The 21,065-nt window shown below is 37.8% G+C and overlaps 2 protein-coding genes, 1 long non-coding RNA gene and 1 pseudogene across 5 annotated transcripts; 2 read left to right on the forward strand and 2 right to left on the reverse strand.

The window, feature by feature from the left end:
• Positions 1 to 1,415: 1,415 nt before the first annotated feature.
• Positions 1,416 to 8,979, forward strand: LOC126595673 (uncharacterized; annotated as a pseudogene).
• A 170-nt stretch (positions 8,980 to 9,149) lies between these two features.
• Positions 9,150 to 15,052, reverse strand: LOC126595671 (proline--tRNA ligase, cytoplasmic-like). 2 transcript variants are annotated; one of them, XM_050261979.1, is made up of 13 exons: positions 14,888 to 15,052; positions 14,486 to 14,542; positions 14,303 to 14,388; positions 14,125 to 14,217; positions 12,899 to 13,015; positions 12,345 to 12,532; positions 12,010 to 12,076; positions 11,727 to 11,849; positions 11,474 to 11,626; positions 10,741 to 11,025; positions 9,981 to 10,199; positions 9,604 to 9,697; positions 9,150 to 9,485 (listed from the first exon to the last, which is right to left on the reverse strand). In XM_050261979.1, exons 2-13 carry the CDS (start codon positions 14,523 to 14,525, stop codon positions 9,421 to 9,423), a joined length of 1,530 nt encoding a protein of 509 aa, XP_050117936.1. In that variant the 5' UTR covers positions 14,526 to 14,542; positions 14,888 to 15,052; the 3' UTR covers positions 9,150 to 9,420. The 2 variants fall into 2 exon arrangements, with proteins under 2 accessions (XP_050117936.1, XP_050117937.1); XM_050261980.1 differs by having other exon boundaries at positions 14,893 to 15,030.
• A 580-nt stretch (positions 15,053 to 15,632) lies between these two features.
• On the forward strand, positions 15,633 to 17,514 carry LOC126595674 (uncharacterized). The gene is made up of 3 exons (XR_007613651.1): positions 15,633 to 15,762; positions 16,532 to 16,591; positions 17,345 to 17,514. It is a non-coding gene; the product is annotated as an uncharacterized LOC126595674 (long non-coding RNA).
• An 878-nt stretch (positions 17,515 to 18,392) lies between these two features.
• On the reverse strand, positions 18,393 to 20,261 carry LOC126595672 (diacylglycerol O-acyltransferase 3-like). 2 transcript variants are annotated; one of them, XM_050261983.1, is made up of 2 exons: positions 19,689 to 20,261; positions 18,393 to 19,347 (listed from the first exon to the last, which is right to left on the reverse strand). In XM_050261983.1, exons 1-2 carry the CDS (start codon positions 20,061 to 20,063, stop codon positions 18,619 to 18,621), a joined length of 1,104 nt encoding a protein of 367 aa, XP_050117940.1. In that variant the 5' UTR covers positions 20,064 to 20,261; the 3' UTR covers positions 18,393 to 18,618. The 2 variants fall into 2 exon arrangements, with proteins under 2 accessions (XP_050117940.1, XP_050117939.1); XM_050261982.1 differs by having other exon boundaries at positions 18,393 to 19,386; positions 19,689 to 20,260.
• Positions 20,262 to 21,065: the final 804 nt, after the last annotated feature.

Raw genomic sequence — 21,065 nt, forward strand, 5'->3', positions numbered from 1 at the left:
AATATCTTGCTTGCAGAGATTGCTCAGCTGCTAACTGCTAAGGATTTGTTAATATAACGTTGGAGTTGAGTAGGGAAATTTCTTCATGAATTATTGAATGACCACAATTGCAAGTGATAATTGGCACATACTGACATACTGATAAGTGATAAGAAGTGTACTGGTTACAAACTTTTACTAAAAATTGAAACAAATGTAATATAAAAAATAATAGAGGATCCTAGATTCCTAGAACGTGTTTTATATACCTGCTTTTGTGTTAATTCAGTGGTGTTCGAGTTCTTTTTTTATATTAAAGTTTGTAATCGGTTCTGTTTTGTAATATTTTGATCACATTATTGATACATCAGCTCACTTACATGGATTTTAACTATGTAGAACCGGCATTTTAAGATGACATCAACAACGTGATAAGTAAATTCTTCCCACCTATTTAATGAATGATTTATGACACTTTGCTATTTGTTTTCTTAAGTTTTGGGTGATTTGTTGTAGGCTTAGTTTTGACGGTTTAAAAATGTATTCTTCCCTAACTCATTCAGGCTTTAGTTGCTAAAGAACGGGTAATTTTGAGAGTGATTCTCTTCATATCATCTCAACTACCTAAACCCTATCTGACTTGATCATTCATGTTTAGAAAATCCCTAAAGGTATGTTTGGATGAGGGTTTTAGAAGACTCAAGAGATTGATGTCAAATTACGAAGAAATTGACCATAAAATGTAATATGGATAAGATTAGAGAAATTGTCCATGAGCGATTGAGCATTACGAAAGCATGTGTGAAGGGTTTCTCTAATTTCATCAATGTTACATTTATGATCCATTTTTTATAACTTGATATCAATCATTTGGGTTTTCTAAAGGGGTGTGATATCCACACATCATTTTTTACTTCTCACACACCCCTCTAATTTTTTGTCGTCGGATCAGATGAATTGAAGAAGATCAACGTACAGAAATTAATAAAGGGTGTGTGTGGATAGCAGATCCATTTCTAAAACGCTCATACAAACATTACCCTACAAAATATTATATATATAAAAAAAAAGTTTGGGCCTAGTGAGCCATCCTAGTGATGGGCCCAAATAGAGAGCCCAAAGGTTGATGGTTGGGTTGGGTTACTTAAAATCAGAAAGTAAGGGGTAATTGCTGTTTGACCCTTAAACTACTGTCTTAGTTGAAGTTGACATTTTATAGGTAAATTAATTCAATGAACTATTTGAAATTAACTAATTAGAACTTTACCAGACTCGACAAAATTTCATCAACTTTGTTGTCAAATATTAGCACATGATTTAACACGTGATTCACCAAGGATAAATTCGTCAACAACTTGATGGCAATACCAATGAAATTTCATCGAATATGAGAGTTAGAGGTTAAGTAGCTGAGTTTAGATGGTTCAAGGTTAGTTCAGAGATCAAATTAAATTAGGATAATAGTTTAGGGGTCAAACGGAAAGAGGTTAGCGCCCAAATCAGGCGTGTAACGGCGGCAGGTTTTTCATCGTTACTTTCTTCATTTTTGCCGCTTGAGAGACGTTCATGTCGCAAAAAGGACAAAAAAAAAAAAATATCCGAAACCCCAAAAATTCAAATACTTTCTCGGCACTCTGCAACTCTCTCAGTTTTCTGTCCAACAATGGCGTTGGACGACGACGACTGGGATTTGAGCGCCTAAGAATTCGACTCTCTGGAAAGAGACGCGTTCCAGAAACTCACTCAGCAACGCGTCAACTCCGCTTCCACGTGTTCTTCTTCTTCCTCTTCGTATCCTTCGTTTGATCTCTTCCAGGTGCCCCAATCTTTTCCCAACAATTACAACAGCAACTGTAGTTTCCAGAGTTCCCCTGCGAAACCCATTTCGAATTCTCTTCCGAACAAGGTGAAATTCGTTTTTTCCCGTCAGTGGTTCCTTCTTTTATTTTCCAGGGTTTCGGATGCCTAATTAATGGAACTGTTCTTTCTTTGTGTCTGAATTTTGAATTATTACCATGTTTTTCTTGAATTTTTTTAGTAAAAATTAGAAATTTAACACCTTTATCTGTTTACATGTTTGTTTTGCAACAATGCAGGTAGCACCTTTGTCTCCCGGGACTAGAGTATTACCTCCATCAGTCCCATGTAAAGTAAACCTTGGTAATTTTCCCTCCTTACCCATTTCTATTACACAAGTACTTTGAAGTTTCGAACTCTTCTCTTTTACTGAAGTGTTAAAAATCAACTATTTCCAAGAAAAAATAGCATGAATAGCGGTCTTCAAAGCAGTTATCACTTTGAATGTCGAAAACGAATCAGGAATTAAATGTCCCATCTTGACAATGGTCAATGGTTAATCTTCCAATTCCATACCAGTTTGAAGCTTTTGCACTCAACTGATTTACTCGCTGGTTGCATTGTTATATTCTGGCTAACTCTGGGCTCGTACCTCTATCTCGTTGCCTTTTTGCAAGAAGGTGAACCTCTAAAGGAGCTACCTAAGATCACTGTTAAATTTTTTCTTCATGCTAGTGGAAACATTGCCGCAAAATTTCCTTATGACCAGGTATTCCTTTCGGTAAAGAATGTTCCTTCACAACACTTGTTAAACTCTTTGTTTTCTTATCAATTAGATTCCATGTTGCACCAGGTGGTAGTAGGTGCTGTTCGCAAGATCCCCAAAGCCACATGGTACGCTAAAGAAAGGTATCCCTACTCAACTCTCCATCCTACCCAAAGCCACTTCCAAAATGCATTATGCTTTTTCTTCATATCTTCTATGGACTTTTGAAAAACATGGGCATGTTATGGGATGGAGCCCCAGCCAGATGTAATAGTGTTGAATCTGCAGATTATGGATGTTCCCTATACCTTCTTTGTCTTCTGCTGAGAAGGTTCTTCATGAGACATCTGGTGTTAACATTGAGGTGATAACTTTTGCTCTTTTTCAGTTTTTACTCAGGTGTTACATGATGGTTCAGTTTAAATTGGAACGTTTTGATGTATACAGTGTTACCATTTGTGTTTGAAGTTCAGAAAATCGGGATGTTTTTTCATTTCATTTCATCATTTGATACTTTGTTGCAAATTGTTTCAGGTAGAGAACTTAGATCCCTTAGTTCACCGTGCTATTGCTGCTGCCTCTGTTGTTCCAGACCTTCGAGGTAAAGGGTGATTATGCTAGTATTTGTGAAGTTCAGTTTGTGCATAATTGATATGTTGGTATGAATTGTCTTTTCCTCTTCCAGACAGTTTTCTGTTTTTGCATAATTCTCTGGTTGATTGAATAAGACCTGTAACATGTAAATTAGAAAAAGAAAGATAGTTGACAATTCTGACTCCTATATGTTAGAAGGTAAGCTCATGAAAGAGTAAATATTGGTCTCACTTATGGTATTGTATGTCTTGCTCTGTTTTAGAGTGACAGGGTCTTTACATCTTTCATTTATTTTCTTTCTAACTTTTGCATGATATTTTTTTATTTGTTATTTTTTTTGGTGTCTTCCCTGTCCAGACCAATACGATAGGATACCTAGATGTATTGAATCAAAGCTCTTGGCATTTCAGCGAGAAGGTGTTAGGTATATTGTAAATCTGAAGAATCTCCTTATGTTGTGGATATTTATATTGTCTTTTTCTTACGTATCATTTTAAACTTTATCAGTATTGTTTTTCCAGGTTTATCTTGCAGCACGGGGGGCGTGCTCTCCTGGCAGATGAAATGGGATTGGGAAAGACTTTCAGGCAATAAATTCTTCATGCTTACTCTTTCTGTACCTTCAATGATAAACAGTTACATACAACCAATCCGGCATTTGAAAGTACTTTGTACTTATGTACAAGTTTTCCTGGTCGTTTTCCCTTGACAAGCAGCTCTTAAATCTTATGGATTTTTGACTTTGTAGAACTATGTATTATGGTACACTAAGAACGCTAAAATAGGACAACATAGGTAGGCGCTTCCTATGACTATATGGGTTATAGCCTGCAAATGTCAGAAACTTTGGTAATCAGAAGTTTGGAGGACAAATGAAGAATACTTAATTTTGCTATAGGTTCAAGGAAACTAGAGAGATAAAGAAGAAAAAAAGTGAGTAGAAGATAGGGGAGAAAGTTTAGACAGAAATATCAGTGGGATCTTTGGAGGACATTGCAAATTGCATGCTGTCTATGATTATGGTGAGTTGCAGATGCCAGATTTTTTGAGAAACCAAAAGAACTTTGGGTTGAATTCATACATCAAATCCAATTCCAGAATTGTTGGTATAATGTGGTGCCAATATGATGGAGTTCCCTCTTGCACAGTTGTAGGGTGGATTATAATGCTTCCATAGGATCGGAGATTATTTGCAAAACCATTCCCAATTTCAGCCTTAGATGGATACCTTATACATTTTGTTTTCAGGCTATTGCTGTTGCATCTTGTGTTCGTGACTGTTGGCCTGTTCTTATAATCACACCATCTTCCTTGCGTTTACAGTGGGCCTCTGTAAGTGCGGTATTGAATTCTGTTAGTAAGAAGGTTGATCTTGCCAAAAATAATGTACTTTTCTTTCTTTCTTGCAGATGATTCAACAATGGTTGAACATCCCTTCATCAGATATACTTGTATGTTTGTCTAAATATTCTGGTCACTTTTTGTTTATGCAGCTTGAATATTGAACAGATTTGTCTGTGGTCTGATGCCTTGTTAGTTATTATAAACTTTGTATTTGAATTCTTTTTCCACTAGGTTGTTTTGTCTCAATGCGGTGGGTCAAACAAAAGCGGGTTTACAATTGTATCCTCAAACGCCAAGGGGACCATTCATCTTGATGGCCTATTCAACATCATCTCCTATGATGTAGTCCCTAAAATTCAGAATCTACTAATGGCATCAGAGTTTAAGGTGAGGATTAAAACACTCAGTGTAATGTTCTTTTTACTTTCTATAATTAAATAACTCAATCTTATATCTTAGACCATCAGCTGTATCAGAATACAGAGTATGTTGCCCTACAGATCCTCCACCTCTGTTTTTTGGGTGGTTTTACAGCACTTAATATTAGAATTAATGATGTCTATTAGGCCAAATATGATTCAGTGTGCAAAGCACTAAAGCTGAAGAACATGTGAAAGAATGAGTACGCACTGATACGCCTTTAATTTCTTTAGTTATTTTTCAAAGAGTTCATAATTATAGATTGATTACCTTTTAGAGATGCTTGTTATTTACCATTCAACTCTATGTTACCTAAAACACAAGTCTGTGGTACACTTGATTACATGGAACCATGTGCTACACTTGTAAAGGTAGAATGTGAATGAAAATCTTAAACTATTTCCTTTTTGTCTGCAATGATGCGTGTTCTTCACATTTCTAACAGACCTAATGATAGAAGAGTTTGGTGTTTTCCTTGGATACTTTTAGAAGGAATTAAGATATTTATGTTAGGATCAAGGGATATACTCTAGTTTTCATATTGGAACTTTAACACTATATAAAATTTTCTTTAGAAACAGTTTGAGCCTCTTTTAAATTGATAAATAGTGTCGTGCTGGTCTTCTTTATTTTTCTGTTTCCTGCTTCTTTCATATGCTGCTCCCTTTGATATGTTCTTAATTTCTTGTTCAGGTTGTGATTGCAGATGAGTCACACTTTTTGAAAAATGCTCAAGCAAAGAGGACAAGTGCCTCCCTTCCTGTCATAAAGGTCATTCTCTCTTGTGAACTGATGACTAGCTTTGCAACTGCTAACTTTTTTCTCATTCCATTCTTGTAGTACCTGCCTTAGAGGGACCATTTACATACATGTATTTTGAGGTGTACGTTAGTAAGATATTTTTCTGGGGCTTTCTACCTTGAGTAGTAACAGTGATGTACCATTGTCATTTCTTCTCAACTATGATAATAAAAGTAGTGAACCTCACAGGCTGGTTCAGTGAATGAAGTTGATGAAAATATTGGAAACAATTTCAACACGTATCAATTTAAATTTGCGTCAAGTCATAAAGGAAAGTTTGATGTTTATGCCTATTCTGGTAGAAATATATAGAGAGGAGTAAAGGCTCAGGAAACTGCTTATTGAAAGTATTGAGTTTTTTCTCCTTGACCCATTTTGGTCAATAATGCAATGGGTTATTGAACGTATTGATCTCAATCTCTCTCTGTAATATTTTCAACAATTTCAGAGGGCTCAGTACGCAATATTGCTGAGTGGAACTCCTGCTTTGTCCCGACCAATTGAACTATTTAAGCAGGTATTTCAAAACTCTAGTTAAGAAGCTGCATAAATGTAAGTATCTTTATCTAGATTTTAATAATTTGTTTATTAATTTCTCTGAATTTTAACAGCTTGAAGCCTTGTATCCTGATGTATACAAAAGTGTTCACGAATATGGTCATCGATATTGCAAGGGCGTAAGTCACTATTTCTTATCCTGAAGATGTTCTATCAGGTCATGAGAGATTTGTTCCTTACTGGTTTGGAATTTCAGGGAACGTTTGGATTGTATCAAGGTGCATGTAACCATGAAGAATTGCATAATTTGATGAAGGCAACAGTGATGATTCGCAGACTAAAAAATGATGTTCTTTCTGAGCTTCCTGTGAAGCGTAGGCAACAGGTCAGTGTCTGTGTGCTTTTCCCAATCTGCGTTTTGACCCGTGGGATGGCCTTGGTAGTTACAATCAGTGATATTTAACCTCCCCCCCCCCCCCCCTCTGTTTTCTCTCTTCTCTTGCTGATCTCAGGTCTTTTTGGATTTGGCCGAAAAGGACATGAAACAAATCAATGCTTTCTTCCGGGAGGTAATCTAAGTCTCGTTAATGAAGCTGATAAGTTGAGAATAAGTAGCTATTTCCCTCTTGGAGTTCCAACTAGCTGAAGTCTGTTCACGTTTTGTTGTGCTGTTATATTATATGAAACCTTTTAATTTCCTTTTTTCCCATATGTTATTAGTTGTATGATTTCTTTGCTGCGGCACCATGGTTATACATTATTTATGTGCCTTGTAAAGTTTAATTGATATAAGGAAAATTATAATAGAGCGTAGCTGCTGTTTATCTCCTTTTTTGTAGTTGGAAGTGGTGAAGGGGAAAATTAAGGCCTGCCAATCCAAAGAAGAGGTTGATTCACTGAAGTTTACTGAGAAGAATCTCATTAATAAGGTATTCATGCATTACGCTTGCAGTGTAGGGCACATGGGGCAAAGATAGTTCCTTTCTTATGCTGAAATAGTCACGCCATTTCTTCTTGTAGTTTTTCTTTTACAATTGGATAGCTTAATTTGAACACTTTAACTTCCTCATTTGTCCTCCAGATATATACGGATTCTGCTGAGGCTAAGATCCCCACAGTTTTGGATTACCTGGGAACTGTCATGGAGGTACTTCACCCTATATTATATCCTTCTCTCTGTCTTTAGTTATATTTTTCTAAGGTGCTTTTGTTTCCTTATCATTAGTTTAGTCTGCATGTTTTCCTTTTCAGAGTTTTAAATGTTCTTATATAATGGTTCTTGCAGGCAGGCTGCAAGTTTCTTGTATTTGCACACCATCAGTCCATGATTGATTCGATATATCAGTTTCTTCTGGTAAGGCCACATGAATTCAAAATTTCCTCTAAGATTGGCCAATTTCTTATAAGAACTTCCAATTTTCCAGAAAAAGAAAGTGGGTTGCATTCGAATTGATGGAAGTATCCCTACTGTGGCGAGGCAAGCTTATGTTACAGAATTTCAAGAAAAAGATTCTATCAAGGCAGCAGTGGTATGGTAGTTTGCTTCATTTATTTACTTTGTTTTTTCTGTGTAACATTACTGAGTTCTTTTGTCGTTTGAAAATTGTTAAAAAAATAAAATAAAATAAAAAAACTGAAAATTTGGAGTGCTACAACTCAGGTTGTTCTGTGATATATGTCTAATGTTTGTCATTAAATATCACCGTGCAGCTCTCTATCAAAGCTGGAGGCGTTGGATTAACATTGACAGCTGCGAGCACTGTTATTTTCGCAGAACTGTCATGGACTCCTGGCGATCTAATTCAAGCTGAAGATCGTGCTCATAGAATTGGCCAGGTAAAGTTTGTGATTCTGAAGAACTCTTTGCATTAATTTAAAAATATTCTCTTCGACAGTTCCATGTTTCCAAGGGTGATTGGTGTTGGGCTGACCTAAGCCTATTGTTGTTTGATGCATTTATGCATTTCCTTGGTGTGTTTTGTTCATGTTTTTAGGTGTCTTCGGTCAATATATATTACCTTCTAGCAAATGACACAGTTGATGACATTATATGGTATGATTTTACGCAATTGTCTACTTTCCAAATAGTTTGATGATTTTTGTATCTCTAACACTCTTCATCTTCAGGGATGTTGTTCAGAGCAAGTTGGAAAATCTCGGACAGGTAATTTCGATCCCTTCTTGGGGAGCGTCTTAAATATAGTAAACGTTGCACATACATCCACCGACCTTACACATTACTGAGCTCTAATTCATCTTCTGTATTCCTTCTTGGGGGCAAAAAGGAAAAGAAACTTCATTTTTTATTAGAGTAAACTGAATTCTGGTTTTTGGACAATCAGATGCTCGATGGCCATGAGAATACCATGGAAGTTGCAGCCAGCCAGCCACGAAGCAGTCCTGCAAAGCAAAAACTTGCATTCAGCCAGCCGGGAAGCAGCCCTTCAAAGCAGAAAACACCCGACTCTTGCATGAAGCGTTGTAACAGCCGGGAAGACCCCGAAAATCAGCCCAAGTTCAAAAACCCAAGGCACTGAATGAAGACTACCAAATGGTAATTTTGCCAGTTTGAAATGCGTTTAGAGCACAATATTGAAGCTAAACTAGTGATGTGTATGGTGAATGGTGATCTTACCGTGTGAGGTTAATGTAACCGTATAGTTATGTAGATGCTGCCGGAGTTGCATACAAGATTGTTTCGACACGCATACAATCTATCGAGGTCCATTGGATCGCCCCCCTCAAATACTCTTCTTAAAAATAGGAGCGTTTTTATACAATACACCGGTGTACTCTTCATTCATTCGGTGCATGCCATATACTGTAGAATACTAGAATTTTCGGAGACCGGGACCTCTGAGTAAAATTCAAGCATGTGCACCCAAGGGAAAGTGCTCGCAAATCACATCACCCTAGGGTAAAGGTGGCTTTTTTCAGGAAAGAAGAAGCGTTCAGTGGAAAGTTATTCAGTTTAGCAATGGGTACATCTGAGACGCCTAAAAGGCACCATTGTTCGAAAAAGAACGAGAAGGAACTCATGCCCACATTCTAACTGTATACTGCAAGTATCGTATTAACTACAGGCGGAGACGGTACGCCGTGGAACAAAACAATTTTTGAGTAATTTAAAATTCATTCCTCAAGGCAAATAGGAATGTAAAAGTATTAGCCCAACGATGTGGGGGGGTAACTAAACAGCATAATTTGAAAAAAAAGGTGGTCTAGTAACTCCTGCCCCAGTAGGTCCACTTCTTCGCAGGTTTTCCAGAGGCAAAACAAAGTGTCCCTGCACAGAAGTCGCATTTTCAATTTCCAAACACTTGAGGCACTACTTTGTAACGAATGCACCTGCTGACCATAAACTAAACATGCTGTGAAGCTTCGTATGCAACTTAAAAACGTACCTTCAGGAAGTTCGGGCTGCTCAAATGGGGTGCACAGCGACTTGGCTGCTCCGATTTCACCCTTTGTTCGTTTTTTCACATCCTCTTCTATTGCCTGGTAAATATGAAGGAAACGGTGAAAGGAAAGACGATGACAGAAAAATTAAAAGGTTTGTAAAAAAGAAACATGAGTAGTACCAAACACAAATCACAACATAATTATTTAACAAACAACAAAACTGAGTGCTGATCTAAGAACCCAGACAGGCAAGAACTTAATATGAGAGATTGATACCCATCATGTTATAAAAACACAAAATCGTAAGTGACAGTGATTAAGTGACAGTGATTAAGTACCAGATGCCAGATCGTAATATAAGTGACAGTGATTACAGTACCTGTTCATCACACCAAGGAGCCAAGATCATTTTCTTTTGGTTTAGAGCTTCCATAAATTCTTCCCATGTCTTTGCAACCTTGATAGAAGAATCTCGTTTTTCCTTTGCAACATTGAACAGATTTTCGTGAATTTTCACCAAGATGTCTTGTACTTGCTCAACCAAGTTGCTCACAGGAATGTCCTCCTTTGCTGAATTGTCACGGCGGACAACGCGTACCTAAACCAAGCAAACATTATTCAATCCTTCAAGAGAATCACCAATGATTTTGACAGGAAAACAGGATTACAAACAACAGTTTTAACGCAAGCATCTTAATAATTGCAAATTCATAAGGTAAGGAACAGGCTAACATTTCATACATCGGCTCCCATTTTAATCCTTGAAGGTAAGGAACAGGATAACTAATGTTTGCTTGTCTCCCATTTTAATCCTTGAAGGTAAGGAACAGGCTAACTAATGTTTGCTTGTCCACACACCAGACAGGTCTAGGCCCTAATATTACCAGGAAAAGATGCATCTTTACTTAACATGTCATACTCGAATATACAAGACTTGCCCAAGACCTGATATGCCAGTATTTTACCCAACCTGCCTTTTAGCAGCTTACATTTCATGATGAGGCCAGAAATAAAACCATGAGATCTGTGCTAAACAGGTACCTGGGCCTAATGACAAGCTTACTCAACAGGACAAAAAGACCAGAAGCAAATATGAGCAACTAGGTGGAAAATCGAATTAAATGGAAGAACAGCCTCACTTGATTTTTTTCCAGATCCTTTGGTCCGATTTCAATCCTTAGAGGAACACCTTTCATTTCCCAATGTGAATACTTCCAACCAGGAGTTTGGTTGTCACTTATATCTGCCTCAGCGCGAATACCAGCTTTAGTCAAGGTATCCACAGTTTTCGAGCAGGCATCATATATCTCTTCCATAGGAGTATTCTTGTAAGGCACTGGAACCACAATAGCCTGAATAGCTGCTACTTTAGGGGGTAATACCAAGCCTTTATCATCTCCATGCACCATCACCATCACTCCAATCTAAACAAAATACCAATAATGATAAGAACACTAATAAAAAACAAAAAAATATTATGTGGATGGTAATAGCAACAATGGGGTGACATCATAGAAAAAAAGATTGGCATTTTGTGGTGGAAGTAGTAAACATTATGCCTTGTCTCTAAGTTAAACTTTATGAACCAGCAAAGACATATTACCCTATGCACCAGAAAGAGAAACACGGCCTAAGGTACTGAACAATATTAACATGGACAATGCACCTACCTATGTGGAATGTTCAATAGTCTCAGACTTGCTTCAACATAAAAATAAATCGCAAAAAATATAGATATTGATATGGTATGACCAAAAACGTTCTTGATGCATGGCATGCATAATTGATTTCAAGAAAAAGGAAAAATTGCTCTTGTACAGAATGGACTTTGAATCAAACTTTAACACAGAAGAGAGAAGAAAGCAAAGCTACCGTTCGAGTGCTATATGCCCAAGAGTTTTGCCAAACCATGCCCTTTTCTCTGTTTTCATTTTCAAAATTAATCTCAAACATTTTGGCAAAATTTTGACCCAAACAATGTGAGGTGGCACCTTGTACGCCGCGTCCCGTATTTGGAATAAAAGCCTGCATGCATGAATTAATATCCTCAGGCTCACCATAGAAGAGGCATAAGAAGTAAGATCAAATTATACATATAAATATACATAAAGAACATATCAAGTACCTCCACGCTAGTAGTATAAAGACCACCAGCAAATTTCTCATTCTCACTCTTTTTTCCCTTCACAACTGGAACTGCCAAATACTCCTCATATATCCTCCGGTACAGTTCCAATATCTCAAGGACCTAAAATCAGGATGTATAATAAAAAAGCAATCTTCAAGGAAAGGTGAGAACGGTTGAGAATCAAACTCAGCACGGTAAAAATGCAACTCTTACCCTAAAAGTGTGATTAGCAACATAATAAGCACAGAAAGGGGAAACAGCAATTTAAGTGGCTCGTTACCTCTACATCTGCCTCTGCCTTTGTTGCAAAAGCTGTATGGCCTTCTTGCCAAAGAAACTCCCGACTCCTGAGATCATATGAAGAAAAACCAAATTGAACAAACTTACAAAAGAGAGAGTTCAAAGAAAATGATCCTCTGACATAGAAATAGAGGGCAATTAAAAAGCCTGACTAAATATGCAAGCAAACACTAAGCAAGAACTGAACTTGAAATCTATGGGAACAGAACGGAAAGAACGAACAAAAAGGTTTTGACTCATCGCACTATTGTCAATACCACAAAAACACTACAGACAGTATTATAAGCACACCAAAATCATGACACATTGTAATACCTGATAAATGGTGTAGCATTGCTGAACTCCCACCGGACAACATTGCACCACTGATTTAGCTTCAATGGCAAATCACGGTGTCCTCTGATCCACTTAGCAAAATAAGGATACATAACAGTCTCACTTGTTGGACGAATTGCTATTGGCACTTCCAAGTCAGACTTTCCAGACTTTGTGACCCATGCAACCTATTTATCAAAATTAAAGCATGAAAAGAGACGTAGTATAAAACAAATAAGATCTTCTCATAAAAAATAAACACAAACAGTAACGCAGTGGTGGTGATTGGGGAATAACAAGACAGGCTTAAATTTTCACAAGGTGACAAGCAAATTACAAATTTATCATTATACAACAATCTGATTTAAAAAAACCAAGGCAAACACATAAAAGGGAAGGTTGCATGCTAAACACTAAAATAGGGGACATGCAAAGGAGAGAAACGGGGAAAGAAAACTAGAATAAGAAATTATAATCAACAATCAACTGAGCATGTGTATGTGCTTGTTTACATTAAACACAGTAAACTATGTCACACAAATGACATATCTCACCTCTGGAGCAAAACCCTCTATATGATCCTTCTCTCGTTCCAGAACACCAGGGGAGACAAATAAAGGGAAATAGCAATTCTTTATCTTCATTTTCTTTATTTCTGCATCAAAGAATGCCTGCAAAGTAACAGCGTTTGAAGTGAGTAATTGTGATGGAGTTACATAGCAATTTTCTAAAGGATTAGAAATCTACAAACATAAAAACTGGTAGGTAAAGTTCATAACTTTGACATTAGGGATGGATATATCACAAGATAGCCACTGATACTTAATCACATAAGTGCAAGATGAGATTATAAGTAAACTCAAGACAACAAGGGAAAATGTGTTGGGTTTTACGGCTCAAAATTAGGATGATGCAAAAAAATTAGGTTTGTGTTACCTATTTGGTTTTGGTGTCCTATTTGCGTTTGGATTTTGACTTCTTAGTTAGTTTCCTTGGTGGAGAGATTTTGTTAATTACCTATTTGATTAGGATTTGGATTTACTTCCTATTTGGATTCTTATTGTAACCTAAGTCCTATGCACTATAAATAGGACCTTAGGGTTAGTGTATTTTGATGTGGCTCATTTGTGTGGCAATTTAGTGAGCTAAGTCCTATGCACTATAAATAGGACCTTAGGGTTAGTGTATTTTGATGTGGCTCATTTGTGTGGCAATTTAGTGAGAGTCAATTTGTGAGTTTGTGAGTTAGAGAGCAATTTGAGAGAATCTTCTCCGTTTGTTTGAGTTCTCTACTCGTTTGGTTTAGGGTTTGTAATTTGTGGGATTTGGGTTGTGAGAGTTTAAACACTTTTTTGTAATCTCCGTTTGTTTAGTGAAATTCCTTGCTATGCTTTGCCCGTGGAGTAGGCTTTACGCCGAACCACGTAAATCTCTTGTGTTAGTTTGAGATTGTTTGTTTTAGCTTTCACCTACGACGTTGATATTTGGTACTTTGTTATAATTCGCTTCCGTTTGCGCATAAAAGTACAACAAAATGAAATGGTAGTATCAGGTTGAAATTGTCGAAAAGAATTCAGGCAAAATAGTTATCAACTGACGGGGTGAGATTACATCAATTGATACCAATACCATGATACGATGTCAAATTTAAATTGAGTCCTTCAGAACTATACAGGGAATGTGTTATCAAATGCTGTGACCGGGTGATTGTTACTGGTTCTAAAAGCAAAAAAAACTCATTTACAAAATGAAATGGATTAAATACGAAAAATGTGCTTACTTGCATAGTCTCCCATATCGCAATCGTCCATGGCCTCAATATATAACAACCAGAGATATCGTAGTATTCAATCATCTCACTATTAACAACGACCTACACGCAACAAAACATGGGTCAATTCATTACTTACTTAATTGTTGAATAACCCCAGACAACCAGACAAGATTAAGACAGATACCTCAGAATACCACTCTCCGAAATTCTCATCCTTCTTCTTGGAAAGACCAAGACCGGTTTCTTTCTTCACCTCCTTCTTTTTCCCTCCTAAAAATCAGGAAATATTAATACCAAAGCTAAGCCAACAGAAACACAGAAATCAAAGAACAACCCGATAATTGAGAAGCAGAAAAGCGAAGCTCACCACCCTTGGCATTGGGCTTCTTAGCACCCTGGTCCGCCATGATTCGATATCTCTAACCTATATCAGACCACACGCACCACACGCACCACACACAAGATTATTACAACAATGGGCAGTGCTAGAAAACCATAAATCTACAAACTTTAACCATTTCACATATCTGGATAGCACAATTAAGCTCAGAGCTCAGCTTTTTTGCTAAACAATACCACAAAATGTAAAACTAAAGCAGACCCAGAAGAGAACAAAAGCGCACAGGAAAAACCCAGATTCCATTTTTGAACAACTCGAGGATGAAACGAAGAAAAATGCAGAAAAAAATAGTAGAAAAACGGAAGGAGAAACAAAATTGACCCCAAAAAACGAGAGAAAAAAAAACTGGGAAAGTTGAGCTTTTAGTACCCAACTGAATCTGGTTGGTTGCGTTTGCGGCTCGGAGCTTTGCTTCTCTTCTCGCTCCTTCGCCTCCTTCCTCTTCTGATAATAAAGAAAGAGAGAAGACAGCAGACTCGAAGAATTTGTGCTATCACTATACCGCAGCAGGCTTTTTGCCCTAATTCGCTGCTTAGAAATTCCCTTTGTCTGAGAGATGCTTTTGGGCTTCGGCCCAAATAAGCAATAAGCGTGGCCCCAAAGCTATCCTATTGAGTTTAGAAAGATTGATTAGCGTCAAATTAAATTAAAAATATCATAAATAATTAAATTAGGCCTTTAGAATAAGAAAATACGAAATATAATGTGTGAAACACCCAACCCCCTTTTATATTTTAAAATTGGTTTAGTCCTTAATTGGTGAGCTCGTGGAGCCCACCTTGTTTTATTTTTATGTTTCCCGGTCTCCTTCACTCCTCTCTCAGTTCTCTCTTCTCCCTCACCTCTCCCGCAACTCTCTCACCCTCACTCTCTCGGCTCTCTCTATCTCAACCCCTCTAAGAGTTTTTCTTACCATCAAACATCACCATCGTCTTTATCTCGTCGCTACGAACTCAACCATAGTATTGACATCTTGGAAGTCGAACCATGAAGCCCCGTACACGAGCTCCGGCGAGCACCGCCCCTTTCGAGGCCATTTAAGGCCAAACCACGGCGAGTTGGCCGGCGTGCAAGGTATAAATCTCTTCTTCTCCCTGAGTACTACAACTTTCCTTTTTGTTTCACTCCATTTCGGTGAGTATTAAAGAAGTTATACTCATTTGAATCTTACCCAGTTTCCGGCGACCTCCGAGACTTTCGAGGCATTTTTCGGCCAAACCACGGCGAGTTAGATGTCTTGTGAGGTACCATTCTCTTCGTCTCTTCAAGGGATACAACTTTTGTTTTTGTCTCGCTTGATTTCGTTAAGTAGGGACAAAGTTATGGCCGTTTAAAGTTGGGTGGTTTTCCGGCCGAATCTCCGGCCTTCTTCCCCGGCAACCAGGCCTTTCAGGCCATTAGAACCCCCCGGGCCTTAGCCAATTGGGCTAGCCCAGTAACCCAGCCTGCACCCTTTTATTTTGAAGTTATTTTGTTTTCAAAACCCAAAGGCCTCGGGCCTTAATTTTTTAAGAGGCCTTGGGTCGGTTTAATTCAAAGGGCTTAAAGCCCTGTTTGTTTTTGTGAGGCCTTAGGCCTTGTGGTGTGTGTGTGTTTGCAGCCATGTGTGTGTGTGAGTTAGCGCATGTGTACGTGTGTGTATATGCATGCTTGCATGCATGTGCATGCCGTGCATGTGTGTGTGTTTGTGGTGTATATGTGTGTTTGGGCTTAGGCCCAAACCCCATTTCTTCATCCTAAACCCTTTTAACCCAAAAACCCTAGGTTTCTAAAACCCAATAGATCCTAATCCTTTTTAACCTAAACCCTAATCCGGATTCAAGCCTAAAACCCGTTTGACCTAGTTTGACCGTTGATCCCCGGTCAACGTTGACTTTAGGGTTGACTTTTCGGGTTTTCGTCCGGGACCCTTCTTAAGGTAATTCGACGTTCTGAATCCGTTTCCAATGTTCGTTTTCCCAAATTCAATTGCTATTATATAGTTTTTTTAATTGTACCATTTAATGTGCTTAGGGGCAATTATTGTGACGTTTCCATCTTCGCTAGTGGCGCAGCTTTTGGCAACTAAGTACTGTGAGTGGACCTTTTCTAAAATTACATGATTTTATAGTAATTGCATAAATGATTAGCATGCCTATGAATTTATGATTTGATTTATGTGAAGCTTGATGATTTAAGATATTGATTATCGTCTCGTGTTTTGGTGAGGAATTAATTGTTAGCCTATTTTGAGCTATATTTTAATATATATCATATTTTCTATAAAAACCATGAACTGGTAGACTATCTGATAGATGACGATAGGATGCTAGAACATGTTTTTGAACCCCTCTTTATAGTGTAGACGATGATCGGTAACCTATGCTATGAAATGGTTATTTAAGAGAGACGTAACTATTTGTGCGTACCTAGTAGACACTATGCCGCCTGGGGCGAGGAACTGGTGTTGGCATTTAGGCCGGGAGAAATAATCCCTAGCTACGGGCTGAGGGACATGGAGCAGGTATTTGGCCGGGAGTTGGTAATCTCTGGCTACGGGCGCAGAGACCACGGAGCAGGCATTGGGCCGGGAGTTATATTTATTCGGTGATCTTACTAGCAGCACACCGCGCTTACGAGACGATTTATGATGCGTTTACTGTTTTGATTTCCGCGATATGGCTTTTGAGATATTTTTGGCATGCTAGGATTTTTATTAAATCCATCACTTATTATGCTAGTAGTTTTCATTATATAAACTTTGGGGGTTAGTATGTTGATAACTGTTTTATTATTATTATATATATAAACTTGGTCCACTCACCTTTGTTTTGCGCCCCCATTCAGGACTTAGGATCAAGGCACCTAATCCCGGCGTCAAGGCACTTCCGCAGCAGCATTTTCGGATCCTCTCGATGTAGGACTCACTCCTCTATTCATTAAATTTTATCTTAATTCTTTTTAGTGATTAGGTTTAGTTATATGCTCTGAGCACGTTCCTAAATTATTAATTCATTGTATTTAAGTTCATAACCCGTATTTATTTCTCATTCTTAGCTTTTGTATCAATTAATGGCTTTCGTCACCCTCGGGTGTCGGCCAACACGTGTCTATCTTGGTATTCGGCGAATATCAGGGTCGGGGCGTGTCAATGTGTATCTTGCCAAATCTTCTTTCTAGTTTGATTAGTAATGATGGAGTTACAACTCTTAGATGGGACTTTATATATAGGCATTAAGGCTTTAGGTCTTTTGTCTTTGTTTAAGATTATTTTTTTATTGAGAAGCTTGAGACCCAAGAAACTCAATTAACCAAGGTTTAGGTATGTACAAAAAGCATATGTTTAGTTTTATAGTTTAGTCCATGGAAATCATTATGTTATTTTTTGGACAAAGACTAAATATTATTTTCTAGTCTCAAGGGCCAAAAGGTTTGAATCTTTTTATTTTTTATTTTTTATTTTTAAAGTTGATCTCAATGTTAGATCCCGATACAAAAAATGTTCTGAGTTCAAATTCTTGAGTATAAAAAAAAAAGAAAAATATAAGCCGGACAAATGGAGCCAAATTTTCTATAGTCAAAACAACTAACATCCGCGATAAAGTGAGACCTAATCCCACGTACTTCTTGGTTGGTGTCTGGCAAGTAACATTACTTGTTCAACACTACCAGACGGATCAGGGAATTAGTGAAATACGATCCATCCATTACTTGTTTCCAAAGCAACAGTTGAAAAACAGATGGGACTTGTAACCAACGCACACCATTTTGCTCCTCTTGCTTACTCGAGCTTGGTCCCGTTTGTTATTTTTGTTTGATTCATTCAATATGGTCTCATTTGTTGTTTTTGTTTGATTCATTCAATTTAATGGTTAGGAATAAAAGATGAATACAGTTAGAAAAAGAAAGGCGTGTGATTAACTTGTAAGTAGTAACTGCGGATACACCATCTGTCTATTTACATTTACACTTGTAGAAAGATAAAACGTTCTAAAGAACTAGGACCTGTGGACATGACAGAAAAAATGCAAACTTACAAGTCATAAAACATAGATTATACACCAAAAACAAACCAATTCTATTGCCATACCCCTTCATTGCAGATCATAAAATAGCTAAATTTAAGCTGCAGAAACAAGGTCCAAATCCTTGTTTTCCTCCCCTATTAAATTAGCCACAATGAGGCTCACATCTTCCAGGCCAACTCCAATGTACAAAGGATTTGTCGGACTTCTAACGGAGTCATCCATTCCTTCGGATTGAATCCTGCCAACGGTAGTTGAAACCCTCACATTAGGGCCGTTTTTGCATTTTCCCATACACTTGCACCCTACAACAGCTCCTTCACCGCCCATCTGCCTCTCGAATTCTTCCAACAACGCTACGCCTCCTGATTTCTTGCACTTGTTTCCCATGCACACCTCAATCTTCTTCGCTGAAACTCCGACAACTGCGCTACTTAGAGACTCATTAAAGGTAATACTACCGCTACTGCCACAAATAGTACTAGTTCCATTACAGCATTCTGCTTTCTGATCTATCTGTGAACTTCCAAAATCAATGCCATTTTCCACAGTTGTGTTCTCTTGATGAGTAGCTAGTGAGCTCAGTATGGTCAACAATGCCCCTTCTTGATGAGCAAATGGCTGCCAACTATCTACAATTGGTTGCGCCGGGACTTCACTTTGCAGGCGCTTCATGTCTACCACCTCCCCACACTCACTGTCACTGGATTCAGACGATGAAGACGATGATGATTCACTGTCAACCATGGTTTTCATCCGCTCAGCTTTAAGCCTTGCCTTCTCTTCTTTCCCCCTCTTCTTCAATTCCTTTTCCTCTGCTCTTAGCTGTTCCAATTGTTTTAGCAATAATTCCTCAGCACTTTCCTGCATATAGAGAAACTTAAACATTTAATCACTCCAGCTCAATAAATCATCAGTACCAAAACCCAATTTCGCGAAAATTAAAACACGTCTGATTCATTCTTCCCACACAAAAAATAAATAAAAATAAAACGAACTCTTATAAATTTAGAAGCGATCTAAACTATGATAATTAAAAAATCTACCTTTAAAATGTAAAATTACAAAATTCACAGCAGAAAGGTTGAAATTTTACCATGAATAAAAAATAAAAGCCCAATTCAAGTAAAATTACAGAGATAAAATTCAAATGAACAGAAACATACCGAGATCAGCTTCCCCTGAAGTTGATCGACCAAACCCTCTTGAGAATCCAACGGTCCAAAACCCATCTGAGAATACGCCGCCAAGTTCTTCGACAACCCCTTGAGCAACTTCACCTTCTTCTTGATCTCCTTCGCCTTCTCCTTCATACCACCGCACATGGGACCCCCCTGATAATACTGTAAATGTCCGTCCTCGCTAAACCCGGAATTTAAATGCCGGCGAGGCTTTCTGGTTCTCAGTGAAACTCCAAAATCACGACGACCCAGAACGAGAAGCTTGCAGTTAAACGACGACGTACAAGAACGGGCGGAGTTGTCGATTTTAGCGGCGGAAAAGCACTGGACTTGGCGGGAAACGACGCCGGAGGCCTCCATGGCTCTTTAAACACGATGCTGAAAATTTGGAAACCGTAGACCCACAAAACGCACCGTATACCAGAATTAACAGTTGCAGCGTTGCAGGTGAAATCGATTAAGAGATCGTCGTTTTAAATCGTAAAGATCAGAGCTTGCGTCTGCGTAGCTTCCTTGTACGAGAGGGAGGGAGGGAGGGAGGAAGGTAGAGAGAGACGAGGGGACGTAGAAGGCTTTGGTTTTAACTGTTAGAGCCACGTGGACTTTTTTAATTGGCGGGTGATGACGTGGAATGGCGGGTGCTGGGCATCTGGAAGCTTGTGGCCGTTTTCGGTTGTCCACACGAATAGGTTTGAGTCTTCACCTTTCGATGGATCCGAGGGTGGAGATGAAGCCAACTGGTGCCACATGTGCTGCCAAGTAAGCATTTCTTCCATTCTCAACTTTTGCACTATAAAATAGAAAATACTACTTTTTAAAACAAACATCTTTTTTAACTCAATTTAATTATACAAACCCACATTTAATATAGAGTAATATTATGTAAGCCTAAATTATTGGACCAAATTTACAAATTATGTAATGTGTCACAAAAAGAATAAAAACACGTTAATTAACATATAAGTAATAATTTAATCATCAACAATCACGACATATAGTTTACGAATTTTGATCTAAATAGTTAGTTTTCAAGGTGTCAAAAAAACGATCTCGTGTATCAAGTATCAAAATATAAGTGGTTGAAGTACTTTTTTTTAAATATTCAACCGTTTATTTTATGATACTTAGTATCATAGTAAACGTATTTCCTGTACATGAAAAATCTCACATAACATCACCCTTTTAACATGATAATCCAAAGAGAGATTATATTCACACACTCCAATTTACTTCTCCCAAATCCTTTTAATTTTTAATATTTTCTACACACTACTAACATTTGATAAAAAAAAATTAAAAAGATGTGAAAGAAATAATTTTAAATGTGTGAATACTATTATTGTTCTTTCTAGAATTTAGAAG

Source organism: Malus sylvestris, chromosome 13 (genome assembly GCF_916048215.2).
Source record: "Malus sylvestris chromosome 13, drMalSylv7.2, whole genome shotgun sequence".
NCBI lineage: Eukaryota > Viridiplantae > Streptophyta > Magnoliopsida > Rosales > Rosaceae > Malus > Malus sylvestris.